Here is a 21949-nt window from a genome sequence, read left to right on the forward strand (position 1 = left end):
TTACAAATGATAAAATATTATAAATGCGAAAATTAGTATGGTGTAAAATTTTAATATTTATGATTATTCGTAATAATTAATTGGGAATATAAAAATTTTATAATTGTGATATTGTGTGTAAAAATTTTTGAAAATCCTTCCCTGAAGTATAAAAATTGTGATGTGAATGTTCCAAAAATAAAAACTTTTTACAGATTGGACTCAAATCTTAATCAGACTTTAAAAATGTGCGATTGTTTCAAATGAATATAGTGCTTAAAATTATTACCGATTTCAAAATTTTACAATTTATAATTTTTTAATTGTTCAAAAGTTAATTTTATGTTCTGTATTTTCAAAAATGTATCTCTCATATTTTGCTGCTCTAATGCTTTTTCTCTCAAAAAGGCTTCTCTATTGCTCCACCTTCATCTTTTTGAAAGGGTGGGGGGAATGTGTAAGATAAAAAATATGAAAGCAAACTCCTAATTTTAATTAGCTATAACCTCTTTTATTTTTTATTTATTCTCTCTATCTTAAAAATAGAGCTAAGTCTAAACTGCATCATTAAATTAATCATAAGATCCTACGTAATGCTTAATTTTTAATGCAGATACCTCTTGACCAATCGCCAAACTGTAAATCAAAACTTTTTCTAACTCAAACTGAAACTTTTGACTCCCTCACTACTTCCTCTGAATTGCTACGACATTTTTTTCGCTTACGCTTTCCTCCTGGCAAGATGCTCCTCATCCAATGCTGCTGCTTATTTGTTTATGATGATGTACTTTAAAACCCGTGTAGAAGGAAATTACTGCATTTAACTACGACTGAAAAATATCATATCTATAGAAAGATGATCTGATGTGAATTATCCTGCAATAAAATTATGTTTCAAAACAGTAAATATCTGTCTTTCATTTATGCGTTCATCCTTCCAACTATGCATTAAAATGTCTTTGGAGGCCAGATATTTAAGTACCGGATTCCTTCATCTATGTATTAAATCATGACATATATCTACATATACACATACATATGCAAATACATACATATATGTAATAATAGCAAGAAAATGCCAGAACACTGCTGATGCGTACGTAGATCCATATTGGAGAGGAAGAATTCTGATTGTGTATTATGCTGATGTGTTGAGATCATAATATCTAAAAAACTCGGCTGTCGAGGCAGTTTTAATTCAATTTTTATTTGCAACTGACATTTGTGGCTATAGTTCGCTTGGCACTCTAGCCGTACTTATTCAAGAACATTTACATTTTTGATATTATTGCAATAGGAAACAGCATAGTGAAATTATGTCCAAGCAGAGCAAAGGGAGAAGCTGAAGTGCATAGTTAAGCAAGGGAAGCACATGAAGAGAAAGGAAAGGTTTTGGTTTGAGTTAAAAGTTTCAGTTCACAATTATTACGTCATCAGCGTCGTGTATGCCATGCAAAATGGAATGATCTAGAAATGGTGCAATACAGAGAAGTTATTTTTATACCAGAGAGGAAGAATTAAAGAGCTTACGTTAGTTTAAATTATAATTTCGATTTATATATATTTATATATACAGTCAAAAGTCTTTAATCCGGGCATCCATAATCCGGAATGATCTATAATCCGGACCTCAAAGCTACAAACTTTCTGCGCATGCGTCAACACATAATGTGCATAATACCTTTACACATGCACCTATACCTTTACGCATGCACATAATATATTTACGCATGAGCGTTTAATGTATAACAGACGGTATAAGCTAAGCTAAAATTATCTAATTATCTATTTCAGTTAATGTTCCACATTACGTTGTTCCTTAATCTTCTAATTGGATCCGGCTTATTAGTTTTTTTCAGACTGTTAGAGCAATTTTATAAAACTAAGCTTGAACTTTCGATTATGTCAAAAAGAATTTCCGATTCTGGAGCTGCCAAAGGATCTACAAAGCGAAAGCATGTTTCGATGTCCATCAAACAAAAAGTCAAATTGCTGCAAAAAGTGGATAAAGGCACAAGCTTTGTTTCTCTAACCATTCCGAAATCTGTTTATTAATTTCTTGCTGCTCTGCGGAAGTAGGGACGTCGCGGCAATGAACTGGAAGTTGATCTGTCAGCACTATCTTTATCTTCAGGGCAGATGTTTTTATTTTATTTGGCTTATAATTTCTTTCTAAATGTAGTATTTCATCTCGATGTACTCCTTTGATATGATTTAAATCAAATTCCTCCTCACTATAAATATCACAAATACACATCAAATAGTTTTCTGGTTTCAATTTTCTAATTTTCACTACGTGTAATATATGCTTTGCACATGTGCGCGCTGAAAGAAATGTTTAACAACATAAACAAATAAATATTAAGCTTTTTTTGTTAATTTTGATACCCTTTCTTCTTTATTTCATAAATTACCTTTTCATATTTTCAATTTTATAATTTCTGCATGCCATCTTACCAGATTTAAACTGATGATCTATAATCCGTAAAATCTGATAATCCGGAGTCACCGGTCCTGACGAGTCCGGATTAAAGACGTTTGACTGTATGTGTGCTTAAGTATATGTTTTAACTTATTTTGCATTATATATGTACAGGATAATTATTCGTCCATTCTCTAGTAGCTATGTTCACTTTCTTTTTTTTCCTCTTAAGAAATGGTAGTTTAACATCATAAACAGACATTCTTAAAATGTAAATAAACAGAGTAAAAGTACTAACTGCAAGTCCAAAAACACTTGTACAACCATCAACTCGGTAAAACATTGCTTCCGGACCTCTAGAATGTACATGAAGCATGGCATTCAGACAAGCTAAGGACGCAGGTCCACTGGAAAATAAATATATGAATAAATAAAAATTCTGTGATATAACATTTCATTATTTAAAAATCAATATGTATGACAACTGAAAGCATAAAATTAGGCAAAGCAACAATCTTGTGTTTAGCATAGATTTTAGTCAAGACACTCTACATTTCGAAAGCAAACGAGTACAGCTCCCACTTCATCTTGAGATAAGAAAACTGCACAATATTATTGCTTCCCCTAATTTTATGTTTTACTTTAGTGTGTTTCTCTTCTGTCTTGATTTTTGCGACCATCTGCCATTTTCGAGAAAGTTCTTCCAGTTCGGTTCATTTTCCCACTGCATCATTTTATGTTTTGCTTTGTGATTCCATGTGGTTGCTGGATTCTCTCATTTTCAGAAGCTAGTGAGTTTACCTTTTTGTTTATATTTCTCATTAATCATTTTGTCATGTTTTCTTGTGCAAATTTCTTTGTTAATTTATTACTGCATCAATAATGTTGTTTTATTTTGTAGTGCATTTCTTTCTTACATTTTTTTTAATTATTATTTATTTTAACCTTTTTATTATTTTACCCATTTTGCACTTTCCCTATTTAATATACTTTTGAGTTTACAACTTTTTCTTGCTTGTTCCATTTCAAAATATGTCAACAGACAGGAACCAATTTAATGCCTTAAGCATATGAAATTCTTGAATTATCTCCATTTTTTGCTTAATTGCAAACATCATAATATCACTCACAAATTTACATAAGTCAAATACAATCTTAAATCTTCTAGTAATGTTTCAAAAATTATGCATAAATTCAAATAGTCACTTCTTCGTCACATTCTAAGATGCCACCATGCAAATGTTAGTCTAAAATTGTTTAAGAATTCTATTACCTTCATTTAAAAATTGTCAGTTCTACTTTAAATGTTTCCTTATTTGATCCTAAATCTTAGTTTAGAAACAAAACTGCCTGTCAATGCCATAAAAAGTTCTAGTTTTTAAATTCCAAAAGCTCCCACTCAGTGGGTTAGACCCACTCATCCTGTTAACTTTCCCACTGTTAATATCTCTAACATTAATATTAACCCCATTTTTAATATAATACTAATCCCATTGTTAACATCTCTAATCTTAATCTTTCACATGATCAGGTGAAAGCATTAAAATATAACTTCAGCTTTTCAAGGACATGTGCAAAACCTTCAGTTCTTCAAACATTTGCCTCTACTGAAGCAAATTTCTTTGCTCCTGATGAAGAAGGACCTGTGCCTGTTTATCTTCAAAATCAATCAAGTCTTGATTAAAGTCTGCACCAAGGTTCCTACTTTGTCTAGTTTTATGTTTTACTTTGGCATGTTTCTCTTCTCTCTCAAATAAAAACATTTTCATATACAGCAATCAGTTTCTCTTTAAATTAATTTTTTTTTAATCTCTAAAAAAAATTCTGAAATGACATAATACTATAAAAATAAAGTGTTGCATAATTTTTCCCTGTATTCTGTATAAAATTTTTGCAATAAAGCAAAGAATAAATAAATACAAAGAAAGGATTAAAGATTTTAATGTTGTTAAATTTGTTTAGTTGTCAGAATCGCTAAATTTGTACAAAATATAAATGAATCAAAAATTGGGAATTAAATATTCATAAAAAATTTGGTAGCTTTAAGTGCCATTGTTCTCCCACAGTGTGAGGAGCATATACACATACATGCATACATACATAGATTCTTCATTATTTATTTTTTTTAAATAATACATTGCGGTAAGATTTCCTAGCAACAATCTGAATAGTGATTTGGAGACAATACTGCTATAGACAAAGAGTTTGTTTCAAGACAAAAAACACTCCAGGTGCAAATAAATTCTATGTAATGTGTGTTGTATTTCTCCATGCACACACACACGTGTACACCAAATAAAAAAAATAAATGGGACAGTTCTACATTTCCCATTCCACTCAGCCGATCGACAAAATTGAATTTGATAGGTTCTTTAATAAGTGACAAGTCAATGATTTGATTCAGTGATATGTCCTTCTTCACAGAGGATGGTTGTCTACGTAGACCATCATCTTCAAGGCTGAAATTTCCATACTTCCCAAACCAGCTTCGAACTCTGCCATCAGAAACTGCACTCCATCCATACACAAAAAAATTCTATAATTAGTGTGAATAGCTTTTTTCACTTTCTTAAAATAAAAGAGCATGATATGACAAAATGGAATTCTAAGTTTCACCATTTTTAGCCATACCCTAAAACACAAATTATGCCACAACACTATCTAAAAATGCTCCAGTGAGAGCAGAAAAACTATATTTAAACAACTGCCTCGATCAAAGTCATTCTTTATCAGCAGTTACAAAACAATTAAAAGAGATGATGACACTTTGATTTGAAAAACTATGGAAGTTTCTGGATGACCCAATATATTATTTTAAAGGTACTAAAATTACTTCTAAATACGAAGAAATTTTTCAAGCAATTACCAATGATAACGCATTTCATAATTAATGTGGTTATTTAATATAAATATAAAAAAATAATTATGGTTGTCTTAGTACACAAATCGTCAAATTTATTTATTGCAAAAATCAAATGTTTAGTACAAAATAAAATATACTTGGTAGTTAAAAACTGATATTTTGAAGTACATGGGTAAAATTTTTAAAGTTTTGTAACCACTGTATATTTGCTTGAGGTGGCTGCCACTCAACATGGCAGTTGTAAAGTTCACTTCTAGTGGAGCATTATTTTCTAAAAATGAAAAAAAAATTATTATTTTATAAAAAATAAATAAATGAAAAAAATACATAAAAGTGAATACCTATTAGTAGTTCAGTAATTCAGTCTTGTGGTACAACTGGAAACACTTTTCCAAGCACAAACCAACTCCACAATCACTACACCAGAATCATGTTTTCTTATCTTTTTCCCATTTTTATCCTTTTTCGAACAACACACTTTGCACTGTCTAGTAGGCTCACGTTTTGCAGAAGCAGGAAAAATATGGGATATAAAATGTCGTTCAGTAAGACGGGCAGGGTTATCTATTGTAGGTGGTCTGCTAACATTCTTTTGTCCAGAAGTTGCATCATCATATTTATCCAAAAGCTCTTCTACAACTTGGATTCAAAATTCTAAAAATGTAAGTTTTCGGTCAATACCTTGAAGAATTATTAGTCCCTTGCCTGATTTGCTTTCTTGCTCTGCATAGTTGTTCGTTTCTTTGACAATTATATCCATTAGATTTGAATCCAGAAACATTTCTAAAACATCTAAAGGAGTGTAGTTTATGTTTACAGGAAAAGTTACACCTGGAGTACCTGTAAAAGGGAACCGCGGGGTCCCTGATCGGCCAGAAGCAGTTACTTCACACCAGTCTCTCGCATTTCCTATATTGTCATCACCGCTATCCGTTGATTCACTGCTACTTTCAATGTCACTCTCCTCAGTTTCACCTGCATCACTAGTATCGCTGCCTTCAAAATCTTCATCTTCGTTTGAAGAATCTAAATCATCTATATAACGTTTCAAAGAACTGGATGCCATTTTACAACAAAAAGATCCCGCACACTTTGAACCAAATAACTTCTAACCTCTAATCTTTGAAATCTTCATCAAAGTACTGTCATCTATTGAATTGAGTGCACATTAACTTTTCCCGAGATACAGTCGGGCTTGACAAAGAGATGAAGCCGAAATAAACGTCTCCCGATATATATTCGGGTACAACAATACGATGCACTCAAAAAAAAAATTACCCCGAGTATTACTTGGGGGTGACATTTTCGAACACCTGTGCTTATCTCGGGCATGACAGTTAAAAGGTTAAACAAAAGCTTATGTTTGTATAATCCTAATAAGTTTGTATGAACCTATAACTTTAAATATGAACATTCGTTATAGACAGAAAACTAAACATTTTCACTTGGTTTCCAAATTTTCCACCTTGACTTTAATTACAAACACCAACTGATTTTAAGAGAAATAAATCAAAAATAAGATATATTCATCTTTACAATAAGAGGAAACACTTTTGAAATTATTAGAATAGAATTGGGTATTTTTCTTTAAAATATGACAGATAAGAAACAGTGATCAAACTCTACATAGATATTGCAATTTACTATAGACAGCGTAATGTACCTGTTACACTGTAATATTAAATTCTACTGCAGTTACTTAAAATAAGCTAAATTTTTCTACAAGAATAATAAAATAATGAAAGCAAAAATTAAAATTTTTTTTAATTTATGAAATGCAAACTCATTCATCAAAAATTATTTGCTTCTTCCAATACAACTCTAACAACAGTCACAGTGTCATTAAGATTTGTAGTACACCTTGCTTGCACACACACCAAAAAGGGGGGGTAGGGACAATTCCATATCTTCCGTTCTGCAGTGCCAACTGGTGGAATTTAACTTGTGTTCTTCATGTCTCAAAAGTGCACCTTAGGATATACATTAGATTTATATACAACATTGTTCAGCATTTATATAGAATATAGGTATTCCGACACAAAATCTGACTTCTGAAATAACAGACCCCTTTTTTTTTTCGTGTTTCGATTCTACGACTCAAATTATGCCAAAGTGCCAAGTTTTGTAAAAATCGCATGAGTAGTTTTTAAAAAATTAGCTCTCAAAATTTTAGCTCCTCAGTGTTAATTGAATTGGGTATATATTTATTAATCTCTTCTTTTATTAAACTTACTTAACCTTCTTTCACAACTCAAAATTTAGTTTTAATCCAAATAAAATTTGCAGGTATTTTCTAATTTATTTTTTAAATTGGTATTTTTTAGTAATTTTTATAAATTTTTTGAAAATTTTTTGGATTATAAGCTATAAAATGTTTACCATCACCTTAAAATAGATGTATTATTAGGCATACCTGCAAAAAATTAATTTTTTATTCAGAATTTGCCAAGTATATATGAATTTCTTTCTATATTGGGACATTTTGAAATTATTTTGAAATTTGGCACATCGGTTTTAGCAATAATAACACCAAATATAGTTTATGCACTTTGTTAAAATTATCTGAAAGAATGAGTGATGCACCTTTTTTTCAACTCATGCAATGAATGCATGAAAGGGAAGGAGATCACCATAAATAAAGAATTTGCCAAGTCAATTATTCTTGGTGCAAACAGAAAAAAGGGCATTTTTATTTCTCTGCAAGTTTCTCACTAAATTTTACAAAATTGAATATTTAGGCATAATGAGTGGCAGGATTGAAATATGGTAAAAAATTGGTATGTCATTCAGGGCCCGGTACGAGGGTGAGGCACTTACCTCAGGTGAACAAATAGAAGGGGTGCCAAATTAGTTATTCGATCAAAAATTCAGAAATTTATTTTTAAAACCTATGATTTTTAACTTTTAATTTCAGAATATATCAGTGAATAGTAAATAAATTGTGTGTTACGAACAATCCAGCTGAGAAAAGAAAAACTAATAGCATTAATTTATTCTCAAAAGACATGAGCTTTCACAGTAGTGTACATAATATTTTCTAACATTAAATTTTGTTATTGAGAGTAGCTTTAAGGAACTAATTACACTCTACTTTCAATAACAAACAGTTCAATACAAATTGTATAGACTAAACTTTCATAGAAAATATTATACAGCAGACATTAGTTTCTCTTTGCTGTCTCTCATTAGCTTAACCCCTTGGGTAGGGATTTATTTGAGAAAATATTTACATGTGGAACGGATATAATTTTTGATTGTGATTCATCAATAGCTACTTCACTATCAGGAGTATAAAGGTAACAAAATTTATTATTTAGGTAATCCACTATATTTCTAATCTTTCTTATTCTGTCATCTTTATTTCTCTTTTCATTATCCGTAAAATGTAGAAAGCTTGAAATATCAAAAAACCTATTGTGTGGCATAGTGCTGGCAAAAATTGGAGTACTTACTGTATACTTTTCAACCAATACAAATGCATTTTTGGCTTCTTCATCTGCGACATCAAGATGCATAATGCAATATAAGCTTTCATTTCATCAGAACTTAAATAAAACCACCTTTGGGGTTTTTTTTTTTTTTTTTTTTTTTTTTGTTACACAACCTTCTTTTTCTATCATTTGTCTGGCATATCTATTTGTCTCTTCCACTATAGTGTCCCAAAAATCTTCATTCAAGACTTCTTTCAAAACATCTATAAGCGTAGGATTACCACCTAGTCTACACAGGCTCAAAGGATTAATTCCAAACATTTCAGAAAAACTTTTTATATCGGCTACATTTTCTTCTTCCCAAATCCATTCCTCTAATACTGGTTCACGAGAAGATTCACTATCACTGCTCAATAGATGTCTTGTGCGTCTTCGAAACCTTGGTTTTATATTACAATTTTCATCATTTTCTAGTTCACAAAAAGATTCACTATCACTGCTCGATAGACGTCTTGTGCGTCTTCGAAACCTTGATATTATATTACAATTGTCATCATTTTCTAGTTCAATATCGTGTTCATCACCTTCGCTTTATATTTCATTGTAATTGTCAATTTCAGGATAACTAAACAATTCTTCTTTCTCAAGTCACTTTCGCTATCACTATCATAAAATATATTCCTTGTTTTTGACATAATGGGGCAGTGTATCGCAAATAATGTTCACCGAAATACAGTAATTTCCTCTTCTATTATGACTGATACAAGCTACAATGAAATGAACAGAATTGTGCCTAACCTCAAATAACATTTTAGACACGTCATCCGCTCCTAGGGAAAACAAGTGAATGACGTCTCTCAGACGTCAAATGTACCAAAGAGTTTAATTTTTGCTTTGACGTCTTAGACACGTCATCCACTCCTAGGGGGAAAAAAGTGAATGATGTGTCTCAGACGTCAAAAGTACCCAAGGGGTTAACTTACACTCTTTATTTAGTCATAACAATAAAAAGAAACTTGCCAAAGTCCACTAACTGAACATAGACTGCAACAACTGCCGAGTTTTGCAATTTCATAAACACCTTCCTGAATAGCATCCGCCTTCTGAAATAGCATCTGAAGAATAAACAAGGATGATTGAAAATGAAATGTACCATATAATTAGTTTTTCAAATAAAGTAGGCCCATGAATCGAAGTTTTGGGCTTGCATTCATACTCATCTCGCTGGTAACTGTATGGATTGTTTCATTTCTAGTTTTAAAAGCCCTGCTATTTCAATATTTCAGGACACAAAAGCAGCTACAAGCTTAGAACTTTTTTAAATAATTCACAATTTGTTCAGTTCTATACAAATTTAGAAGCAGCATTAAGAATTTAAGAATTTTTTTAACATTGCCAGTTACTGTAGCTAGTGGGGAAAGCTCTAGCAAACTTAAAATAATAAAGAACTATATGTGATCTTCACTAGGCCAAGAAAAACTTTCAAACATGTTCATTCTCTCTACAGAACATGAGTTAAGTAATCAAATAGATTCTGAAAAAATTACTGATGATTTTTGCTTCTTTAAAAGCAAGAAAAATTATATTATAAATATGCTTGAAAAGTTTTTCATAAATTTTTGAGCAGATGTTTTATTTATACTACTTTATATTATTTGATAATTTTCAAAAAGCATATTTTTAATTTCCATTTCAAAATTGTTAATCATTATATATGTTTCACTTTGTGGAATATACAAAGTTGCAATTAATTATTACTGTAAGAGTTATTGTATTTTCCCTTGAAATAGTTACTTTTAATGAGCATAAAATATATATAAACACAGTTAATTTGCTCTATATGTATGATTATATGTATATGTGTGCAATAATGTATTTACTAAAGAAATATTGATTATATTATCTAAGTTTAATTTTAGTAGAATTATCTAAAAAGAGTGAATCCATAGTGAGTAAGTTTAATTCTGAAAATTGTTTTAAAGTAACTTGAATGTAAATTGTTAAAAATGTTTAACGGGGACTTGAATTAAATCATGAATAACACAATTTCAATTGTAAAAAGAAATTAAATTAAAAGCAAGTAATCATTGCCATCGATCGGAAATTAATTGACTTTTCAAGGGGAACAAACCAACTCCCATTGAAAGAACAATAATTAAGAAAGAAATACAAAGGTGTTTCGTTCTTTACTCAAGTAATAAAGCGATGCCAAACTGGCAATTTAAGTTAGGCCAAATATTTCCATGAATTGAAGGGATCAAGAACCAATGCAGGTCCCTAAAGAACTCATTCTGATTAAGCATTTTTGCTAATTCAATTTTGAGTGAAAAGCAATTTATGCAGTAAAATTGATAAATTATTTGAGTAATTGTCCCTCGACACTGTGTTTATGCATTTTAATTCAAAACTATTTGTAAAAAATTAAACATTGGAAATTGGTATTATGAAATAGAACTCAAAGTATTGATAATTGAAATAAACATCAGAAAATTACGAAATATAAGAAATATAATGCAATCTTTGCAAAAACAAATCAAAAAATAAAAATTTAAATTTAAAATACATATAATAAGAAAAGGGAATGTACATGAACTATATGGAAGATATAAAAAGCCAGAAAAAGAATTAATTAACTTATGTTCTTTCTAGTGGGAAGTGGGCAAAGTGTTTTCTTCACGTCTTACTCAGAAGGGTTGTTTTCGAAATTCTTTATTGGCACCGGGGGCTTTGAATTATGTCAGTCGGTGAAACTTGTGTGAAGTAAGTTATGGGAGAGGGAGTGACTAGGAATGCTTGAGGGACGTATATTGTGGAGTTCTTATTTGAGTGAAACCGTCTGTTAAAATTTTTGAATATACTAGTGAATGGAAATGAATTAATTTCTGGTTAATTGTTGTGTCATAATGAGGAAGAAATTAAGCAAAGGAAAAAAGGAATTTTCACTGTCAAAGAGCTATTTCACAGACTAAAGATTATGAAATAGGCCCATTTTTTTTTAGTAACACCATAAGTCTGAATACAATTAGCTTTTTACATTATATACAGCTTTGTAATTACACTATATACAAATATCGCCTTCTCAGGTTTAGGAACAAATTATCATATCCCTATCAGTTAAATGATTTATAGTGAGTATTTAACACCTGCTCTTTTAAGGCAATGGTTAATAAATTTATTAGGTATTAGATTATTTTTGAGAATTTTAATAAGGAGCAAAATTTTGTGTTGTAGATCTATCGTATCTGTGCAGATATTTTTAATTCGTTGTATTTGCTTTATTATTGTATTGTTAATTACTTTTTTGGATATGTTGGAATTCCAATTTATTAATTTGTTAGTATTGAAACTGAAGTTTCTTGTTTTGTCAAAAAGTAAAATTTTTTTGTAGTTAATGATTTGAAGATTGAGATAGTCTATGCAATTTTGTGAATTATTAGTTTTATTAAGTGTAAGGCAATTTGGATAAATCTCGGAGTATTTAATTTTATTAAAATTATTAATTGTAATAAGATCATCAATATATCTGTAAGTGTGCTTGTAGTAATTTAATTCTTGTGGTTTTAGATTTTTTTTGAAGTTAAATTCTTTGATAAATAAAATATTACAGAGCGAGGTACTGGAATGGGATTCCATTGGAAGACCTCTGACTTGTTTAAAAAGTTGATTTTGAAACATGTGATTTTGAAACATTTTTCATGTAGTTATGAAAAAGTGTGCATTTTAGGTAGGTTTTCCATTTGTTAAGATTCATAATCGTGAGCATATCAGGGAAGAGTTTAGGGAGATCTAGTAGACTAGCATAAATTTCTTCTAGAGGAAGTGAGGTATATAAGTTTTCAAAGTCATAGCAGTTAATGTTCTGTATGTTAATTGTTTGAATGGCATTAATGACAGGAGTGTTATTATGGATGATCCAGCAATAGTTATGCTTAGTGTTACAATCGTTGAAAATAAATTTACAGATTTTTTTAAGTTGAATTGAAAAATAATAGTCCACATTTTTCTTGTAATTATTAGTTCCATTTGCTATAAATCAGAATTTTAATGGTGTTTTATGGAATTTGGGAAGTGCGTAGAGGTTAGTAAATCTGTTGTAGCTTGGATGGATTTAAAGTAATATTTAGTTTTTTATGAAAAGTTTTAATTCTGTTTATTATAGATGTTTCTGTAAGGTTTGCTAATTTATAAGTAGTAGCCTTGAAAAGTTTTTTATGAATAATTTCTGCGTAGAATTATTTTCATATAATGCTAAAGTTATTATTTGCTTTATCTATTTTTGTAATAGTAAAAAGTTTTTTTTTTTTTTTTTTTTTTTTTTTTTTTGATTTTTAATACCTGATGTAAGTTGCAACCAATTCAATGTACTTTTAAACTTGAGGTGATTAATTTCAGTGGATATGCATTGAAGAATTTCATCTTTCCATTTTAAAAAGGTATCTATAGGTAAATTCAGTTGATAGCTTGCTTTAACTATAAATTCATTGATTTTGTTTTCTAAAGTCTTGCAACAGTAATTTTTAGTTATGTTTCTGACTGGTCTAAATTTTGCACCATAACTCATTAGTGTTTTTAGTTGATGGTTTTGTATGATATCCAGGTTGCCAGTAATTATGTGCTGGTAATGAGAATCTATGTAAGTACTGTAAACTGGTGACTTGCAATATCATTCTGCTGACTCATCTATTTCATGGTGGTTAGTTAGCAAGTTGCTTAAGGTCCTTTGATATTTAAATGCAACTATTGGTATAGTGTCTACAGCTAGGAAGTAAACTTTACAATCATTGATGATTTTGCGTTGAGCCAGATAATTAGAAAGTCTGAAAATTGCACGTGTTTATATAATGTTATGTTTTCAAACATCATTTAGTATTATTTATTCCCCCCACCCACACATACACACACACAAATAGTTAAATAAATAATCTTGCATTGTATACAGGGGTGCACATTTACTGCTTTGCCTCAGGTGAAAAAATATGTAGACACGACTCTGATGTCATTTCAGAAAAAGTTTGATTTTGTGTCAAAATACCTTTGTTACAACAATGCTACTTATAAATTTAATATAGTATATCCTAATCCAAACTTTCAAGACATGAAAAACGCAAGTTAAGTTTCATCAATCGGCCCAGTAAAATGGTAGATTTAGAATTGTCACCCCCTTTTCTTGTGCAAATCATCAATACAGCTTGTTGCTAATATATTTTTCTTTTCTTCCATCCTGAGAGACTTTACCTATTCTAAAATTAGTATCTCCATGGTAGTAAATTGCAGAATTGCACACTTTGAGCAACAGTTTGAAACTTCCAGAATTATTATTATATAATGTAGTTTAAAAAACTGAAATTATTGATTGTTAAAAAATGTTCAAGTCTGGATGCTATTTAAAGAAATAAAACCACTGTTTCGATATAAGTCATAATTAAAAGCCAAGGAGCAGCAGTTTAGACATGCCTGCTATATATTATGCAATAATTCTCTGTGGAAATAAAGTAATGCTACTCACCTTACATCTTTCAATCCTTTGACCCTAATGACATTGAAAATGTCTTTATGACCCAATGGAGTCTTTGGGTACAGTTCAAGAGCCTAATATGAAATTAAATATATGTGAAATACTCAAAATATAAAAATCATAATTCATAAAATTGTATATTCTAAAATTCATCTAAAAGCTTATAACAAAATTTCCTGAAAATAAAAAATTTAACAAAAGTAACATAAATTTTCAGACAATTAAAATCCTCTCCACATAGAAAATAATAATATCACTTATTGGGAAGGTAGAGTATATCAGCGACAAGCAAACAATGAATTATTTACTCTAATTTTATTAACGCAGATTAGTAACAAAATTTTTATTTACATAAAACCTCTCCTTTTTTTTTTCCTAGGTTAATCAAATATCATTACAATTCAAACAGCTACAGACCCTCCCACAATTATGAAAAATTCTGATTATGAAGAAACGTGTAGACAGCAAAAAATTTCATGAAATATTTTGTTACATGAAAATTGCAACGTTAAGAAGTAATTATTCACATCAGGAAAAATTTTTGCCACCTACAAGCACAATAAATACCCTTAACTCAAAAATAATATCGAACAACATATGAAATTAAAATAATATCAACATACACAGCAAAAAACAAAAATGATATGAAAAATGCATAGCCTGGTAAAAAAAAAAAAAAGATTGTACGTACAGTGCAATCTCATCCTTCAAGATGCAGAAGTATACTCAAAATGTCAGAGGCAAATGTACCATTGATGGTGTATTAAGCTGAATCATCAGATGTTGACAGCGAAGATGGTGCAAACTAATACATAAGATGGAAAGGCTATCAGCATCTCATCATTATTTGAGTCCATCAGGGTAGTCAGGCCAAAGGTCTACAACTTCACACTGTGGCCTTTCGGCTAAATGTAAGATATTTAAATCTTACATTTATCTTTCAATTTTAATCAATAAACCCAACCATTTAAAAGCAATACATTGCCACTGCCAGAAATAAAATATCTTTATCTGACATGTACCAGCATGTTGCCATTCAGTAAAGCATAACCTATTTAATGTTCAAATTTAACCTTCCCATTACTGATTGACAAACCAAGAGATTTCAAAGCAATAAACACAGTTCTTAAGTATATTTTTTCTACTTTTTGATCCAACTGATTTAAATAAAAATGTTTTTAAATTAGGAGACGCCTCATTAGAAATATTGGTACTTTTCCAGTTTGCCGGCACAGGTGATAAAGTTGCCAAAAATGGTACAACCGATGCCAAACAGAATATCCTCTCTGATAACATTCTATGCCTTAAAGAAGTCGCAGCCATTTCTTATCAGATTGATTGTTTCTTTCAGTAATGGCATACAATTACATAGAAATTTTACCAGATAGTTCAATTTTATGCCCTGAAGCCATTCGCAGTAATTAAGTTAATTAGGATGCAATCACACTGCTTACCCGAAGACAAAAATATAGAAAAGGCAAAATCAAGTGTTAAATTCATTCATTCTAATGAAAATGCACTAGCGAAGTAAAAAAACTGTGGTTTTACATAATTTCTGAGTAAGCTATTCGTATGAATTGAAATAATTCTTGCATTTAAACTTGTATTCCATATCAAAACTTGAAATTAATGCAGAGAATTACTGAGAGAATTAGATTTTTGTAGCTTAGTTTACCTGAGATGAGATCACTTGGGGTCACGTGATATGAACCGGAGAATCAGGATGTTGTACCATAAAAACATAGTAAATTCTTAAATTAATGCCTTTTTACAAAATTTTAATCGATATTAAAATGTTTATGCCTTCAAAATAAAATATTCTTAGAACTAATATTTGTTAGCAGTTTTTATGTGTATACTGTGTGTTGTCGCCAATAAAGCCTGCTTGGCGAGATTTGCGCCGGCAAAACGGAAAAGTTCCGAAATATTAAATACTTTTATGAAATTATAGTCAAGGGTCTCATTAAAATCATTACATATTTTCTCTGTTTTATGATGACTCTTTTAGGCAGTTGGCCACAAGTGGCTAGTTTATCAAAAAACTGCAGAACTTTAAAGATGACCCAATACATACCAAAAGCACAAAAGGATTATATATTTATCTTAATTTTGATCAAAAGCACTTTATACATTAAAATACAAGGGTATAGTAACTTGTCTTCATCTACTACTAACCTCCTTATAAGACTTTCAAACTGACAGACTTTAAGTGCTCCTATTCTGCAAAGTTATCACAATCAAAAATAGAGGGTCATCCAGAAATTTTTGAAACATTTGAATGGTGAATACAAATGATGCAGTATAAAAAGAAATGAGAATTTCATTGAATAAAGTAAATACACTACCCGACATAGAAAATGCAACACCAAGAAGTTGTGGCCCGAAAATTTCACAATAAACATACGTCTCCGAGTTATGCAAATGATGTGAAATTAACAGCTCTCCAGCACACACTGAAGAATATACAAGGGCATAATGTTCACTGCATAATGTTCACTTTTCATGATGTTATTTCTGCTAGGGAAATAATCGTAGGAAATTTGTTCTTTTCTCAAAGGATGCATATACGTAGCGTATTCGGAAACTAAGTACCGTTTCATTCTAGCGCCGTCGCAGCGCTGTGGTAGGCATCCAGGGCATGCGCACTAGTTTTTCTTGTTCACTGACTTTCAATTGTTGCCATTTTGGTTGCTCTATGTTGTGTTTTCAGTTTGCTGTGCACATTCAAAATGTTTAAGACAATTAGTTCTCCCCCTGACTGTGAGATTCGTGCCGTGATTAAATTTTTGAACGCGAGGAATGTTAAACCGGCCGAAATTTATCGTCAAGTGACAGAAGTTTACGGTGAATATGCGATAAGTGATGGAATGGTGAGAAAGTAGGTAAGAATGTTTAATGCAGGTCGAACAAATGTCCACGCCGAGTCGGCCTTCTGTTGTCACCGATGATTTGGTAAGGAAAGTTGATGAAGCAATTCATGAGAACAGACGCTTCACAATGACAACTCTTTCAGAGGCATTTCCACAAATTTCACGTACTGTTTTGTTCGAAATTGTGTCTGACCGCTTGAATTATCGCAAACTGTGTTCCCGATGGTTTCCAAAAATGCTCAGTGATGTTCACAAAACAAAGCGACTTGGTAGTGCCCTGACATTTCTCACGCGGTACAGTGATGAGGGAGAAAACGTTTTAAACCAAATTGTGACAGGTGATGAAACTTGGGTATGTCATTTCACACCAGAATCAAAACAACAATCGATGGAGTGGAGACACACTCATTCTCCGAAAAAACATAAGTTCAAAGTGACAATGTCATTACAAAAAATCATGTGCACCATCTTCTGGGACAGGAAAGGCGTTTCGCTTACTGAATTTCTTCCCAGAGGTGAAACCATTAATGCTGCATGATATTGTGAGACTTTAACAAAACTAAGGTGTCCCATTCAAAGCAAATGAAGAGGAATGCTCAGTAAAGGAATTGTGTTGCTCCATGACACTGCTTGGCCCTATACTGCTGGTGTCACTCAATCGTTAATTCGACAGTTTCATTGGGAGCAGTTCGATCACCCACCATACAGCCCGGACTTGGCACCGTCCGACTATCACGTGTTCTTGCACATGAAGCGCAAGCTTGGTGGCAGGCACTTTGGATCTGATGATGACACGAAAAATGCTGTGGAGTCATGGTTATCGAAACTGGCGGGAAGTTTCTTTGATGATGGTATACAAAAACTGGTCACCCGCTACAACAAATGTTTGATCATTGGAGGAAACTATGTTGAAAAATAGTTTAAGACATGTATTTTCATGTAAAAATAAAATTGGATTCGAAAAAATTGTTTTACTATTTTTTTTTTTTTTTTCCCAAAACGGTACTTAGTTTCCGAATACGCCTCGTAATAACAGAAAATGAAAGGCAGTCGTCTACGGAGGCAGTTCCAGCAGACAACAATTTTATGAGGGGCATAGTGAGGAGAAGGGCAGGTTGGTCCATACGGCAAATCTCAGCTGACTACATACCTGGACACGTCCACAGTGCAACAGCTGTGGCGATGATGGTTGGAACAAGGAAATGTGGTAAGTTCGAGGGGTGCTTGTGCAGCCAGAGTGATGTGAGCACATGTGGATCGACGCTTTGCCGAAAAGTAGTGGCACACCTGCAAGCCATATCTACTTCCATTCTGCAGCAAGCTCAAAGCATTGGCTGTTGATAGGTGGCTAGTGGCCTCATGGCATCTGTTATGAAAACTGCCATTGACCAATAAGGCAGCAACTGTGGAATACCCTACAAATAAAAATGGTTGACAGAGAATGAAGATCATTCCTCAGGACACTATCCATAGTCTCATTGACTCTGTACTTAAGACATGTTGCTTCGTATATTGCTGTCCAAGATGGTCCTTCAACCTGCTGAGCTGATGCTGTTCTGGCTCTGCATTATGCATATCATTTCAAAATAAAGATCACTTAGTGTTTGTTGCTGTCTCTCTCTGTTTGCCGAGTTTCATCACTTTCTCACCACTTCTTGGTGTTGCAGTTTCAAATTTGGGTAGTGTTTACCATTAACTTCTAGCCATCTCTCTGGCAGCTGGAAAAAAAAAATTTTTTTTAAGTAATTTGGTTTACTCACAAAGAAGTTATTGAGGAGAGTTGACACTTTTAAAAGTAAACTCCACGCTATTCACAGAATTTTCAAATGACATGAACAGATAAAATTTGGTTGGGGCTGAGTATTTCACTGTCAAACATCCCAGCCATACTCAGTAAGTCTGACATTCATCAGAATGTGGGATCAAGCACTCATGATTGTAGACAACACTTTGAAGACTGGTCAGTTCTGGGTGCTTTGCTTTGATTTCTGCTTTTAAAACTGCCAACAGGAACAGAACTTTTTCAACAATATTTTAACTTATTGTCTGATTTGGTGGCAGCAATTCATAGTATGCCATTTCTTCGTAGTCCCATCATACAAAAAGCATAACTTTCTTGGATCCAGTCTCCCTCTGGATGATACCTCTCTTCTCATGTCCAGTAATAAGTCATTGCATAAACAAAGCCTCTTTATTCCTTTTCAACAAAAATCACATGAAGAAACTAGAACAAACATATTCTATTTGGTTAAAATACGAGTCACCCATACATCATAGCAGCTTACACACACAACCTTCTTCAAATGATCATGTACCACTTTTTAGAATATTTTTTCTGCCTGATAGTTCCAGAACTGAGTAACTTTGGTTTTCAGCGACAGCTCATTTTAACAGTTCTCTGCTTACAGAGGATAGTTCCAGAGTAGGCATCTTCTTTAAGGCTGAAATTTTCACCTTTTTCAAATCACTTTCATAATATGTCATCAAAAACAGCACACTGTTTGTATGCAACACAAATTTGATGAGCAGTCCAGTTGACATTTTTTTTTAATTTTTAAAATAAAATACAAAAATGAATTTTTGAATTCTCTATTATTAGTAGTACTGAATTTAAACAAAAATTATGCTATAACATGTGTTAAGAATTATACAAAATGAGCAAAAAAGGCAATATTTAAATATCTGATTTGATCAAGGTCACTCCTTACCAGCATTAAGAAAATAATTAGAAGAAAGTGTGCTTTGATTTGAAAAATTGGAGAACTTTGTAGATAACCCAATATCTATATTTTGTTCAGAATTCGAATGTAGATCCAACAGGATGTGTAATAAGCTTCCGCTAACCCCTGTACCATAGCATCCACCACCAGCACCAACCTCCCCCCCCCACGAAAAAAATATACATAGAAAATAAAAAAAAAAAAAATAGTAGATTTAATGGCAGATTTTTTTTAAAAAAATTAACAATATTCTTTAGAATCACTGTTCAATATAACAAAAAACTGAAAATTTCTTACATATTAACACAACCACCTTGGGACAATTCGTCGATTTTTTACGTATGAAAAGGTTAAATCTACTTAGCCAGGGACAGTTGTTGTTTTTCTTTACTTGTTTTAAAAAAATTCCCAAATTATCAATATTTATTGTAAGTCCGCGAACATTATCAACATATGAAAAGTCAATATACTTCAGCAGTTTAAAATACAAATTTTAAGTATAAGGATTACATGGTACATTAAGAAAAATAAAATGCTTACATTCATCTCCAAATCTTTCTGTATTTTTTTTTTTTCACTTTTCTTCAAAAATACACAGCAATCTGTTTTCACTTTAAAAAAAAAAAAAAAAAAAAAAAACAGATAACTGCAACACACAAACCTTGCCAAAATCTGCTGTCTATCAAACGTGTCTCCTTATTAGAGATTTTGTGGCAAAATTCTATACTCCTGCAGATATTTTACTGAAGTGTGAAATTAAGTTTAAGTTTGATGTTTAAAATCATGTTTAAGGCAAAAAATACCAGGATTTGTATATAAAAAGCATTGAAACTTGAAATACAACAAAAAGAAAGCATACGAAAATGGTGTCGTTGCTTGACCGAAGAAACTTTACCAAAATGGTTGCAACACTTCGGCACATTCTGAAAATTTGGCATATGTACTGAGATGGTTGTGATAACAAGCAAGTACCATTTTTAATATTTTACTTACAAAATTAATAGAAAATGCAACTAATCATTATGAAACAGAAGAAATACAATAATAGAAAACAGGAAATAGAAATCCATTGGTTATAGCAAAGTAAAGATTATCAAGGTATAGAAATTTAGAAACAATATTTTTGTTTCTTTTTTAAGATAAAAAATTTATTTAGCACACATCTTGAGGATAGCAACTGATTATTAACAAACAAAGTGACAGAGGTGGGGTGATGAAAACCAATATTTTAAGTATTCGTAATGAGTTGAAGAATTTTAGGCAAAAATATACTGTAATTCAATTGCACTTCATGTTATTATATAGAAGGATAAATTTCAAAAGTTACTAAACCCAAAATATTAACGTATCAGTGTTCTTCAGCAAAACTCAGCCTCAGCTTGATGTAGGCTTTACAGAAAATTCAAAATTACAGTAAACATTCTTACTTCAACCTTACAAATACCACCTACTTACATACCACCTAATTATATTAACAACATCATTCAAATATACTGAGGAAAACATTGCTTACACAGATATTTTGATAATATGTCTAATTACAATAGCAAAATATCACGGAATGATATCTACACTTTCGATAGGCCACAATCCTGCCTCTATCGAATTTCGAAACTTGCTGGTACGCATTTATTATTATTATTCAAGGCATAGCACGATATTCTGAGCAAATTCCAACCTTACAAAACATTTTCCAAATGAGAAATCCACTACACAACTTTTCTCTTATGCAGTGCTTCAGATGTCATTTCTCCCTCCTGCACCATCTAAATACAGTGAAATACTAATCATTTGCATATCCCAACTTCTTTCTTTCTTTCACATGATTTTGACGTCCGTCAGATCCTTCCTGGTGATCATTCCTTTCTGATGTTGCAATTTTAATGGTCAGCAGTGTATATGTGTGTACACACATATACATATATATGTATGTACATATATACATATATACATGCATACATAAACACATCCATCCATACATACGCCTGATGGATGGCGTCAATGGAGCCGAATCACTCCATTCCCTTTTAGGCCAGTCTTGATTCAAGGGAAGAGGAAAAAGTCACTTGGAACCAAGTCAGGGCTGCAGGGTTGGCTGCGGCAGTGTTGCCACGTTGAACTTGACCAAAACTTCGGTGACGCGCAACGC

The 21949-nt window shown here is 31.8% G+C and overlaps 1 protein-coding gene across 6 annotated transcripts in view; it reads right to left on the reverse strand.

Moving 5' to 3' along the window:
* Nucleotides 1-21949, reverse strand: part of Asx (transcriptional regulator additional sex combs) — a 118154-nt gene that overhangs the window by 84741 nt on the left and 11464 nt on the right. For all 6 annotated transcript variants that reach the window (XM_035377918.2, XM_085824146.1, XM_035377913.2 and 3 more), the window contains 2 exons: nucleotides 14202-14284; nucleotides 2700-2808 (listed from right to left, as the gene is read on the reverse strand). In XM_035377918.2, coding sequence (XP_035233809.2) covers nucleotides 2700-2808; nucleotides 14202-14284 — 192 coding nt within the window. The remainder of the gene's footprint in view (nucleotides 1-2699; nucleotides 2809-14201; nucleotides 14285-21949) is intronic.

Source organism: Stegodyphus dumicola, chromosome 9 (genome assembly GCF_044657685.1).
Source record: "Stegodyphus dumicola isolate Sdum_Otavi_A_Nest chromosome 9, ASM4465768v1".
NCBI lineage: Eukaryota > Metazoa > Arthropoda > Arachnida > Araneae > Eresidae > Stegodyphus > Stegodyphus dumicola.